At 49.8% G+C, this 12320-nt stretch overlaps 1 protein-coding gene across 4 annotated transcripts in view; it reads right to left on the bottom strand.

Annotated features, from left to right (window-relative positions):
* FLNA (filamin A) overlaps nucleotides 1-12320 on the bottom strand; it is a 159452-nt gene that overhangs the window by 5514 nt on the left and 141618 nt on the right. For all 4 annotated transcript variants that reach the window (XM_029610111.1, XM_029610131.1, XM_029610121.1 and 1 more), the window contains 10 exons: nucleotides 11703-11805; nucleotides 10173-10313; nucleotides 4036-4164; nucleotides 3596-3769; nucleotides 3054-3215; nucleotides 2381-2584; nucleotides 1776-1928; nucleotides 1400-1522; nucleotides 443-709; nucleotides 217-354 (listed from right to left, as the gene is read on the bottom strand). In XM_029610111.1, the coding sequence (XP_029465971.1) occupies nucleotides 217-354; nucleotides 443-709; nucleotides 1400-1522; nucleotides 1776-1928; nucleotides 2381-2584; nucleotides 3054-3215; nucleotides 3596-3769; nucleotides 4036-4164; nucleotides 10173-10313; nucleotides 11703-11805 (1594 nt within the window). The remainder of the gene's footprint in view (nucleotides 1-216; nucleotides 355-442; nucleotides 710-1399; nucleotides 1523-1775; nucleotides 1929-2380; nucleotides 2585-3053; nucleotides 3216-3595; nucleotides 3770-4035; nucleotides 4165-10172; nucleotides 10314-11702; nucleotides 11806-12320) is intronic.

Below are 12320 nucleotides of genomic sequence, written 5' to 3'. Positions count from 1 at the left end.
TCCTCCCATGGTCCCAACTACCACACAACTCCTTCCACTATTTATATCCCTTGCCTCTGACCTCCTAAGTTAGAAACTTGGCTCATTCAACATGTGCACCAACTCATGGTGCTCCCACATGAAGTCCTGTGCACACAACTATCAGCATACAACATTCACGCCCACCCAACCCCTTCCAGCGCACCGTGCTCGGCAATGCAGACAGCATCCACCTACCAGGCTCCTGCACGACATACGATACGCCACATGAGCCATCCTTCCGGTCTTCAAAGGCTATTTCTGCCTTGCTGGGGCCTTCCACTGCAATGGAGAGACCACCAGCTCCAGCCTCTCGCGTCCAGATGCTGAACTCCGCTGGTGAGCAAACAAAATGACATCCATTACTTTCAAATGAGTCTACTGTAGGTTTTTTTTTTGAGGCAAGCAGGGGATGTAGTCATACCTGGTACTCCTGTCTCTGCTCTTTCTAAGCCTGGGCCGCCAGCCCGGACTTTGTGGGCTCCTCCTTCTCCCAGGGGGCCAACCGTGAACTGAAAGGGGCTTCCTGGCACATGCTGGCCCTTGTACTTGACGCTCACTGTATGGACGCCCATCTCCGTGGGCACAAAGCGGATGCAATAGGTATTGTTGTCTCCTTCCATGATCTTGGCATCATGCATCTTGCCCGATGGGTTGGTCACCTGTGCAGTCATGTCATGGATGTCAATTTCTACAGGGGGGGGTAGCATTGGGAAGAGAACAGTGAGAATCACATCAGCCTCCAGCATGTAAAAACTAAAATCAAGGCCATGCTCTAATGGGATCTTCAGTCTCTCCACTGGTGTGGAAAACTGTGCCACACACATTTCCATAACTATTTTCCTATTATATATTGTTTTATAGAATGTGAAAGAGACTTATGTACCAACAGGTAAATGAGACTACAGACCCTTCTGTGCTCTCTTCTTTACCTTGCTACTAAGATACCTTTGTGCCCGCCCCAAGCATGCTTGAAGTCCGTCACTGTTCTGGCTCCTAAGTCTGTTCCAGGTGTCCCTATGCTCATATTCTGTTTTGAAAAGTCCAAGGACTAGGTCATGGTATGAAGCTGGAGGGAGGCCCAGAGAAGCCATCTCCTACGATCTTCATGGATAAAACCAGTCCCAGTTCTATGGCAGACTTAGAGCAAGTCTAGCCAGAAGAGCAACCATGCTCGAATGCACTGGAGACAGAGGAGAGCAGATGAGTCCCTCAACATCCAGAGAAAGCATAACCAAGGCAGGCACTGGGAGCCCTTTAATGCTTTCCTCAAGGTTTTTAGGCTTATTCCTGGGACATCACACTGCACTCTTGGTAGAGAGTCACAATTCATATTTAGCACACTAGGGGTTCCTGTTACACCCCCTCCTCCCCCATTCACCTGGAATCTTCAGACTGAGATCACAGTGGCTGCCGACATTTGCGACAGAGGGAGCATGGCGACGGCGGGTGATGCTCTCCTTCATGCGCCCCTCACCGGTCACTTTCACGGAGAATGGGCTACCTGTGGACAAAAGAAAAAAAAGTGGGGAGAAGTTACAGCCCACCCTACAATCTAAGGTGAAGCAGTGCCCGGACTTTACTCATTCACCGGGCTGCTATTTGACATAGCCTGAGTGGATCAGATTGTGTGTGAGAAGTTACTAAGCCACAGCACTGCTGGGCTGGTTGGTTGAAGGAAGCCCTGAAGGAAAGGCTTTGGCAGTAACCTTGTACTAACTGTGAAAGAAGTTTCTCGGATCAAGCAGCCTGCACACCTGGCACATGCTGGTCAGCAAACTTGATGTTTATGATGTAGTTTCCAGGCTCAGTGGGGCAGTAGGTAACTTTGCAGGTCCCATCTTCTAGGTCTTCCGTGTTTATGTCCACCTTGCTAGGTCCCTCAATTGAGAGGCTAAGACCTCCATAGCCTTCACAAGAAACAAAATTAAAAAAAAAAAAAAAGAAAAAGCAGAATTTACATGGAGGCATTCAGAACAGTTTTCTATTTAGCTTTAAAATCTGGTTTTGTTTTTAAGCACATGTACATAAGCTTATCTGAAGGGGAAAAAAAAAAAAAGCGAGCGTGTCAATTTTTAGGCAGTATCTACAAAATGCATGTAAAAAAACACTTTCCCTTGAACAAAATTCCAATTCCATGGTGCTAAGGAAGAAGTCATTTTCCCCCCCCAAAAAAAGATGTGATGCTTGGGGGGAAAAACACATACCATCAGGCACACTACAGAAGGAAACGCAACCCATACCCCTCCACCCCCTTTCAGGACATTCCCCTGAATTCTGGAAGGGTACAGGTTGCGCCAGTGACATGCGCTGCTTCTGAAGCGAGCACATTCAGAGGCACTGCTGGTGCTCCCCCATGTACCTGCTTCAGTGGTGTCAATAATGAAGTCGGCAGGCTCAAACGTGCGCCCCTCTGTAAGGCCCTGCCCAGACACCCGCACCCGGCTGGCATCACCAATCTCAGACTGGCTGATCATCACTGTGATGGGGCTGTTGGGAATGTGCAGGCCATTCTTCTTGATGCTGACAATATGCTCCCCGATCTCCTTGGGCACAAAAGAAATGCCTGGGGGAAGCAGAGAACGAGACATAAGATGATAGCTAGGGACAGGAAGATAAGGAAAGCAGAGCCCAGTTCTGGGGAATACACATTCGATAGCATTCATAGTCTGGATTGCTTTATTTTTCTAGAATGGCTTTCCAATTTTAGCTGAAAGCTGTTCACAATTTTGTAGACGTTCTTTCCAAAACAGCTTACAACTTAAGTGGATACCTGAGGCAAATGGTGATAAAAGTGATTTGGCCAGTATCACAAGGAGTGTCAGTAGGGGGATGTGGTGTTTGAAACCTGGTATCTAGCCCATCCTGCTTTTCCCCTCTCCCCAGTCTCTACACACAGATAAAAGTTTAAGAACTACATAATGGACTCCAAATAGCTTTTGACGTTCTTGGGGAGAGGGGAAGTAGCAATGTTACAGCATGGCTTTATCAGAAGCCACTAAAAGCGCATATCCCAGCTTTACCACCATGCTTACCATTGTGCCCATTGCGAAGCCTCTTCAGCAGGCAAGGCTCCTCACGACCGGAGGGAGAGGCCACGCTGGCTGTCAACTGGCTGAGGTCCATCTCTGCTAGGTTCAGGGGGATGTCAGCAGTGGAGCCCACCTTTAAGTGGGACATGCGCAAGCTGTCATCACCTGCAAGAGAACAGCACTTCAAAGCCAAAGCTTTCAAAAACTACAGAAGTCAGGCAGGTTATAGCTCGAGATTAGGGAGAGGCCTTAGCAATCTCATACCTTATAATGCCAACATTTAAGGCAATTAAATTTTATTTCTGGCAGGCTAGCACTAGGGCCATCCTACTTCCAAAATATATAGTGTGTTCTGTAGGGTAACTCAGCTGTACAAGGATTCACATGCATCTCGATATCCCTGGGTGAAGCATATCAACATAAGTGGGTAGATATGGGAACAATCAACTAGTGGTGCTTCAATATAGCCCTCACCTGAGGCTTGCCTCATTACTGCAATTACTGAAAAGATGAAAGCCAGGTTCCTTCACCCAGTCAAGGCTTACCAGTAATCTTTGCCACGTATGGGCTGCCTGGGATGTGTTTGTCGTTGTACTTGACCAAGATCTTATAGTCCCCAGGTAACATAGGCAAGTAGGATACTGTGCAGGTCCCATCTTGGTTATCTGTGCAGCTGATGTCTGCCTTGGAGGGACCTTCTATAGCCAGCGATAGGCCTCCTGCAAGGACAGCAGTCATGAATATGGTGCCAGGAGACTTGAACAGCATAGAACATGGAGGAATGGAAGATTACCCCTCTGTGCCCTCTTCCCTCCCTCTAATTGTTAACAGGAGGCATCCTAGTGTCAGTAATCTCCAACTTTTGGCCTAGAAGACAGAGATGGGCATTGGCAGATTAGCCACTAGGTTGTGTTAAAGACTCTCCTCCCTCCGCCCCACCCAAATCGGTGACCTTTGACACCCCTCGTGACTTGGCAGTACTCACCTTCACCTGCATCCTTAGTGTTTACTGTGAACACAGCAGGCTTGTTTACTGTGCCATGAATCAGCCCCGGCCCATAGGCAGTGACATGGCCACTGTTGACGTAATCCACATAGAACTGAAGTGGGCTTCCTGCAGCCAGAGGAAACGTTGAGGGTGAGAAGAGGTGCAGGAAAAGTCAAGGGAAAAAAAAAAAAAAGTCTGTCAAGATATTAAGTTCCATTTCATTATCCTCATGACTGCCCCATCTGTAGCAAGCTGGAGGGCGAGACTACACTGAGGTGAGGACTTAAGCAGGAGATGCTCTGACTTTATACCAGAAGGCTCCAAACAATAACTGCACGAAGTGTTTATAAAAAGGAACTAATACCCATTGGCTTACAAAAGAGCAGCCTTTTATACATGTGTTCAGGAAACTCATTTTAGTAGAGAATCAAATAAGAAAATTATTCCTTACCTGCTAGTTTTTGTTCCTGTACCACAGATCCGTCCAGACAGTGGGTTATGTCCCCCTTCCAGCAGGTGGAATCAGAGCAAAACTCAAAGGTGGCCTCTTATAAGCTGGAGCACCCTCTGTCCTTTCAGTATTAAAAATAATCAAAGCAAGAGAAAAAAAAACGTTTGGATGGATCAAGGAATCGGTATAAAATACTCAAACGTATGAACTGCATCAAGATTTTGGAAGAAACGTGCCAACAGGCAAAAAACTTGCAACGTGAACCAATTGGTAAGAACAGTAACAGCAGAGAGCAGATAGTGGCTCTCCTTACCAGCATCTGTTTTCCTATCCCAAACCCATGATTGAGGGTGGGAGTCTGGACTGATCTGTGGTACTACAGGAACGAAAATTAGCAGGTAAGGAATAATTTTCTTTTCCTTGTACGTACCCGGATCAGTCGAGACAATGGGATGTACCAAAGCTTCCCTACCATAGGGTGGGCCCTAGATAGCCTGGCTAGAAGGATCTGGTCGCCAAAGGAGCCAAACCCAGGAGGTTGCAGATTCAAGCTATAGTGCTGTGCAAAGGTATGCAGCTATACATCTCTCCTGTGGCGAGAGATACTCATCCCAGGAGGTTGCTTGAGCACCGAGCGAATGAGCCTTGATGCTGTCTGGAGGGCGATGGCAGACCCCAATATATGCTGAGGCAATGGCATCCTTCAACCAGCATGAAATCGTGGTTTTGGATGCCTGGTGTCCGCGCCTGGGACCGTTCCAGAGAACAAACAGGTGGTCCGATGAGTGAAACTCATTGGTGACCTCCAGATAACGAATAAAAACTTGCTTGACATCCAGTCTCCGAAGTTCCAGCCGATCCTCGGCAGCGAAGGAAGGATGTTCCGACTGATTCAGATGAAAAGGCGAAACCATCTTAGGCAAGGAGGGCACTGTGGACAGGGACACCCCAGAGTCTGTAAAACGGAGAAAAGGTTCTCTGCAGGATAGAGCCTGTAACTCCAAGATCCGGCACGCAGAACAAATGGGCACAAGGAAGGCTGCCTTGAGAGATGTGATCTGCAAAGGCTCAAATGGAGGGCCGGTGGGCACCTGAAGGACCAGTTGAGACTCCACGAAGGACAGAGGAGGTGAATCGGTGGCCTGACATGTTTTACCTCCTTTCAAGAATCGGACGATATCTGGATGTGCAGAAAAGGGGCGCTGTCTCCTGATGACGAACCAGAGCCCCAAGTGCTGCGACCTGAACTTGCAGGGAATTGTATGCCAAGCCCTTGTCCAGGCCACGCTGTAGGAAAGAAAACATGTGCAATGGAAGCCCGGCGCAGAGCATTGTCCATGGAAGCGCACCAAGCCTCAAACTTTCCAGATCCAGACAGAGGTGGATGTCTTCCGTGCCTTGAGGAGCGTGGAGATGACTGCTTCTGGATAGCCACGTCTCAACCTCTGCTGTTCAAAAGCCATGCCGCAAGACAGAAGCGATCTGCCCGGTCTGAAAATACTGGCCCTTGGTGCAGAAGGTATCCGAGGTGGAGAGGACTGTCGACTGCTAGGTTGACTAGGTCTGCAAACCATTGTCTTTGAGGCCATTCTGGGGCCACCAGAATGACAGGCCCCTGATGAAGCTCTATTCTGTGCAGCACCTTGCCCACTAGGGGCCAAGGCGGGAATACATAAGAGGAGATTCTGCAGCCAGGGAAGGACTAGAGCATCTATGACCTCTGCGCCGTGTTCTCGTTGGCGAGTGAAGCGGGGAGCCTTCGTGTTCGAGCGTCACCATCAAGTCCAGGTGTTGGGCTCCCCATCTGCTGAAGAGGAGAGACACCGCTTCCTCGGAGAGCTCCCACTCCCCTGATCTATGCGTTGTCTGCTTAGGAAATCTGCCTGAATGTTGTTGCCCCGGCTATGTGGGATATGGTGAGGCGAGAAAGATGCAGCTCTGCCCATGCCATCAGCTAGTCCGCTTCCCCCGCGACATGGCTCCTCGTCCCTCCTTGGTGAGGGATGTATGCCACTGTGGTTGCATTGTCGGAGAGGATCCACACCGCTTGAAGATGAACCAAAGGGAGGAATCTCTGCAGGTGAGTCAGACCACTCTGGTCTCCAGCCGGTTGATCGGCCATGAGGCCTGACGTGAAGTCCAAAGTCCCTGAGCCGACTGCCGCTGGCACACTACTCCAACCGGAGAGGCTTGCATCCGTTGTGACGATCACCCACTATGGAACCTCCAGATCCATTCCCTTCAGCAAGTGTTTGAGGCTGAGCCACCAGCCCAGGCTGCGGCTGGCTATGTAAGGCAGCGGAAGTAGGGCTTGAAAATCCTGAGATACCAGCTTCCAGCGGAAGAGTAAAACCCTCTGTAAAGAGACTTGAGCCAGATCCTGGCACAGGCGTTGGTATCGAAGCATGCTCCTAAGAAGTCTAGGGTCTGAGAAGAAGAAGTAAGGTTGCTTTTGGGGAAAATTTACAACCCAGTTGAGGGAGCAGAGAAGGTGCAAGACTCGTTCCACCGCTTGAAGACAGTTCTTTTGACTTCGCCCGAATGAGCCAGTTGTCCAGGTAGGGATGAACTAAGATTCCTTCCCGACTTAGAGCAGCTGCCACCACTACCATGATCTTGGTGAAGGTGCAGGGAGCCGTCGCCAACCCGAACGGTAAGGCCTGGAACTGGAAATGCTGGCTGAGGACCTTGAAACGCAGGAAGTATTGATATGCTTTGAAGATGGTAATGTGGAGATACACCTCCATCAGGTCCAAGGAGGCCAGGAATTCCCTGCGGTGCACTGCCACCATAACTGACCACAAGGTCTCCATACGAAAGTGAGGCACCTTGAGAGCCTTGTTGAACAGCTTGAGGTCCAGGATGGGACAAAAGGAGCCTTCTTTCTTGGGAACCACGAAGTAGACAGAATAATGGCCTAATCCTTGTTCCCTCGGTGGCACCGGGATGATGGCCCTGAGGGCCAAGAGGCAGTCGAGTGTATTAGACCATGGCCTGCTTCTGAAGGCTTCCACAGGGGGAGAAGAGAAACCTGTCCCTTAGGGGGTCAAGCAAACTCCAAAGCATAACCGTGTCGTACAATGTCGAAGACCCATTGATCTGAGGTGATCTTGACCCACTCCTCATAGAAGACAAGTGACTGCCTATCTTGGGAAAGGAAGAGTGGGTCAGCAAGCCTTCATTGGGAAGACTTGGCAGGAGCCCTGTGAGGGAGATTCTCTCAAGCTGTTCTCTGGCCACGAAAGGGATGAGACCAGGATTGAGAGCGTGAGGAAGGTGGCCTGGTCTGACGAAGCCATAGTTACCCACGGAAGCGAGATCTGGAAGAGCTGAAGACCCAAAAGGACCTTGGCCGATCTTCTGGTAGCTTATGGACTTTGTTCTCCGAGTGACTTGATGAGCTGTTTCAAGTCCTCACCGAAAAGGAAGCAATCCCAATTGTGCCTTGGAAGATGAATCCGCTGACCAGTTGCAAAGCCAAATGAGCTGCCTGGCTGAGACCACTGAAACCATGGACCTGGCAAAGACCCGGAGGTCATAAAGAGCACCCGCCCCATACGCCATGACTGCTTCCAGGAGCTCAGCCTGCTGAGCTTCCTCTGGCAGCAAATCCTGGGCACTAAGTTGCTGTAGCCAACGAAGCCCTGCTCACTGCATGAGAGTGCTGCAGATGGCAGCCTGGACCCCCAGAGCAGACACCTCAAAAATCTGGTTGAGGTAGACTTCCAACTTACGGTCCTGCAGATCCTTTAGAGCCGTTCTGCCAGTAACTGGAATCATGGTGCGTTTTGTAACCGCCGACACAGACGCGTCCACTATAGGGACGTTCAGGAGTTCCAGTTACTCTTCAGGTAGAAGGTAGAACTTATCCATAGCTCTGCCCACCTTGAGAGAAGACTGGCGAATCCCATTCTCTAGTCAGTTTCAATGGCATCGGATGGAAAGGGAAAGATCAAGAATGTGGGCGCAGACCGGCGAGGAGTGGGTTGCCCTTCTGGGATGATGCAGTAGGAGCAGGAGGGTCCGGTGGGGTATCTATGTCCAGCTCTGCTAGGACATGAGGAATCAGGGGGTCCAACTCATCCCTTTGAAAGAGACGCAGGATCCTTGGGTCATCCCCCTCCACCTGTATGGGAGAAGAAAAGTCATCCGTGTCTGGATCATCCGGAGCGTATACGGGTGGTACTACCTGTATCCTGGGAGGTTGGCTGCTGTCCCCCTGCTCCGGGGGGGGGGGGGGGGGGGGGGGCTGACTGGCTCCTAGCATATCCCCCCGGTTGGGAGATCCCCACATCATCCTGGGATCCAGAAAGCTGACCACAGCCTGGATATGACCAACGAATTACTTTGGGAGGTAGAGGCCCTGCAGCATAGCCCTGCTGGCCAAATATGCACTGTGTACCAATAAAATGAAATCAGTGCAAAAGGACCAGGGGGAGAGCCTGACAGAGCAAATGCCAGGGGGGGTTCCCCCACGGGCTGAGCTGAAGGAGGCTGCTGCTTCGGGGGGAGTCACTGGAGTGAGGTCTGGTGGAAAATAGAGGTCCTAGTCAGGGCCTGGCTGCGAGGGAGCTGGTGGCAGGGAATCCAAAATGGCTGCCATTCCTGCGCTGAGTGGGAACAGGCCAGCCTCGCTGCAAGATGCGCCTGCGAGCGCGAAAGGCCACTCAGCCGCTCGTGAGGAACCCTCCCCGTTGGGGGAGACATCTCATGAAATGCCCTCCCTGGAGAGCTGAGAACCCAGCTCTCCACAGGTGCAGCAACGAGACGGGCACAGCCTGGCTGTTCAGCAGAGCCACAGACTGCAGGCTGACTGGAGTGGGAAGCAGGTGCCTGCTAGCAGAGCAACAACGAGGCTTAGAAGCCTGAAACAAAAAACAAAACAAAACACAGGAATAATGCTTCTCTGGAAAACACTGCCCCGAGGCAACAACCTCTCAGGGCAGGGCACTATGTCATTGGGGTGGGGCTGACCATTAGCATGCACCCCTGAACTCACTCCAGAAGAAAAAGCTGGACCTGAAACTAATAAAAAGGAACAGCATTTACCCCCAAGAAAAGAAAAGAACCGCTGGCTCCGCTTGCAAGTTGGAGCCTAGAGCTGAGGGAGTGAATCCCTGAGAATTTGCTGAGTAAAATTTGTTAAAGTTTTTTTTTGTTTTTTTTTTTTTTTTTTTAAATTAAAGAGATCCATCCAAGAAAGAAATACTTCAAGAGAAATAAGGAAAAAAGAAAAAGTTCCCCTTTGTAAGCTAGATGGAGGACCGAAGGGACTGCTACCTTTCACCTGCCGAGTCAGAGAAATACTGAAGGGACAGAGAGGGCGCTCCAGCTTATAAGAGGTCAGCCTTCGAGTTTTGCTCTGACTCCACCTGCTGGAAGGGGGACATAACCCACTGTCTGGATGACCTGGGTACGTACAGGGAACTTAGTAATGATTCTTTGCAAGAATATCTAAAACCCCCAAAGTGAACAGGTGGTTAGGACATTTTTAGAAACTCACTGGCTAGTGAGCTACTTTGTGTACCTCGTTTGCCTATTAGTAGAAGGCATCTGAATGCACCTAAAAGCCAACCTGGAAAACAGCCTCAAAGACTGCCTGCTCTGGGAAGTCCAGTTACACCCCGCCCCCCCCCCCCCACACACACAAAATCAACCATCCACTTGCATTTCCTAACAGTACCTGGGATGTGCATGCCATCATATCTGATGTCCATCTCATGCAGCCCGACCTCTGTGGGCGAATACCTTACTGTCACTGTGCCATCCTTGTTGTCCGTGATATCTGGCTTTGCTACTTTTCCAGATGGCATGCGGACCTCTCCTGCAGACCAAACAAAGATTTTTACAAAAGGAAAAATACGTTTTGGGACCTCTACTCCATGAAACCCCTGGTTCTGAAGGCAGATCTCATCACCCCAATATGGTTGCAACAAGGCACGTCTTAAACTTCCATCTGGTTATCACCTAACACCCAAAACACAGCCAGCCCAGTCACTGCCATGAGGAAGGACCCCAGTTTGATTTCCCAGATTGGGAATCCTATACTTGGGGTCAGCTGAGGAAGCAGTGCTCACAGCCCAGGGGAGAAGTCAGGATTCAGGGCAACACCTGATGTTTGATTTAGTGCCTGTGATACCAGATTCTGGAAGGGAAGTGCTGATGCATGATCCTGGCCTCAGGACCACTGCTGTCATGACTAGACTGAATGGTGTTGTGTGTGGGGGGGGGGGGGGGGGGGGGGGAGGAAGGGCTTTTATGGTAGAGGGAAAAAAAAAAAAAAAAAAGTTATGGTGCCAGGATCTTTGCACTGGTTCCAACCAAGCTGGAATGAAAAAGGAAGAGGAATTACTGTTTCTTTCATATGTTTTTTTAAAAACAGGCTTCATTTGTGGCCATGTTGTATCCAGAAGAAAATGGGGACCTAGGAGACCAGATACCTGGTTAACAGCCTCACTAGCTTTGGTAACCATTTCTGGGCCAACAATTCCCCCCCCCCCCCCCACTACTTCTGGGTTTCCTGTTAAGTTTGAATGGCCCTACAGTACCAAGAGCCTTCACTTGGCCACCTGAGGTCCCCTTACCCAGCTCGGCCTACACTATGCAGCAACAGTTCTCAAAGACCAAAGGCTGTAGCTCCTTCTGGAGCCCTCCTAACGTAGACCCTCGTCTCCAGCAATTAGATATTGCTGGACAAGCAAGACTCTGCTCTCCCCATCCTTAGGAGCTGTGTGCACTGCCTCAGATTAGCTTGAGGAGTGGGAGACCTGACTCGATTTGAATCCAGGTCCCTCTGCATAGCAATGTTTAGCACTACCAGAGCCAGACTTGTCCTGTTTTAGTAGCCATTTAAGATTACAGAATGTGTTAAGACAGCAGTAAGGGAGGGGGGGTGGGGATTGATTTGGTATCACAAAATGCTTTTCTACTCAGTATACTGGTACCAATGAGTAAAATGGACCTATAAACTTGGGTATGTGATATCCTAAAAGTGGTCAAGATTTCAATGACTGGCAACTGTGATATATCCTTAATTAGCCTATCATCTGCACTGCTAAGAGATAACAGGACTATTACCATTTCTCAATCTATTCAGTTGATATCTTTATGACTGGGGGTAAGCCGAAAGCCTCCTTCCCCCCCCCAAATTGTGCATTCTGGGGTTTGAGGTGGTCAGACCAATCCAAGCTCTCCCAGTGTTTCAGGAAGTCACCTGTAATCTCTCCTTTTTTGATGGCGAAGGGGATGACCATGTTAAAGGGCCTCAGTCCAGTCACATCCAGCCCATTCACACCCATGAGTGGACGGTCCGTCGCCTGGCAACAGAAAGGAGTTTGAGAAGTAAGAGCAGGAGGATTATAGGGTGTATGAGAGAGGAGAGAGGGCAGTGTATGAAGAATGTGAAAGATGGTCAACATGAGAACATGCCTTAAAAATCCCTCCAGCCTCCCAACCTTTCCAACACAAGAGACAGGAATTAAAATACAAAAAGCCCACAAAAAAAAAAGTTTTGCCCAAAACTACATGAAACAAAAAACAAAAGTTGACAAGAGTCCAGACAATATAAACAGCTCACTGACATGGGAGACAATGGACAAATTGTTGAGGTCAGGAGGGTCTTTTAGATGCGAGATGAGGTGAAGGTACATGAAGGGAACCAGGAGGCGGCAGAATATGGAAGGCAGCACCCCTCCCCCCTTGGATTCAGAAAGCAGTCACTTGGTGGCAGGGGGGGGGGGGGGGGGAGGAAAGCAGGAAGGGAAGGTGTTATTTGATGAGACCCCCCTGGAAAGGTTCCCTGATGCATTCTGAGTTGCAGGAGGTGGGGGCG

The sequence above is a fragment of the Rhinatrema bivittatum genome, chromosome 1 (assembly GCF_901001135.1).
Source record: "Rhinatrema bivittatum chromosome 1, aRhiBiv1.1, whole genome shotgun sequence".
Classification (NCBI taxonomy): Eukaryota; Metazoa; Chordata; class Amphibia; order Gymnophiona; family Rhinatrematidae; genus Rhinatrema; species Rhinatrema bivittatum.
This window is presented reverse-complemented; position numbering and strand designations above follow the sequence as displayed.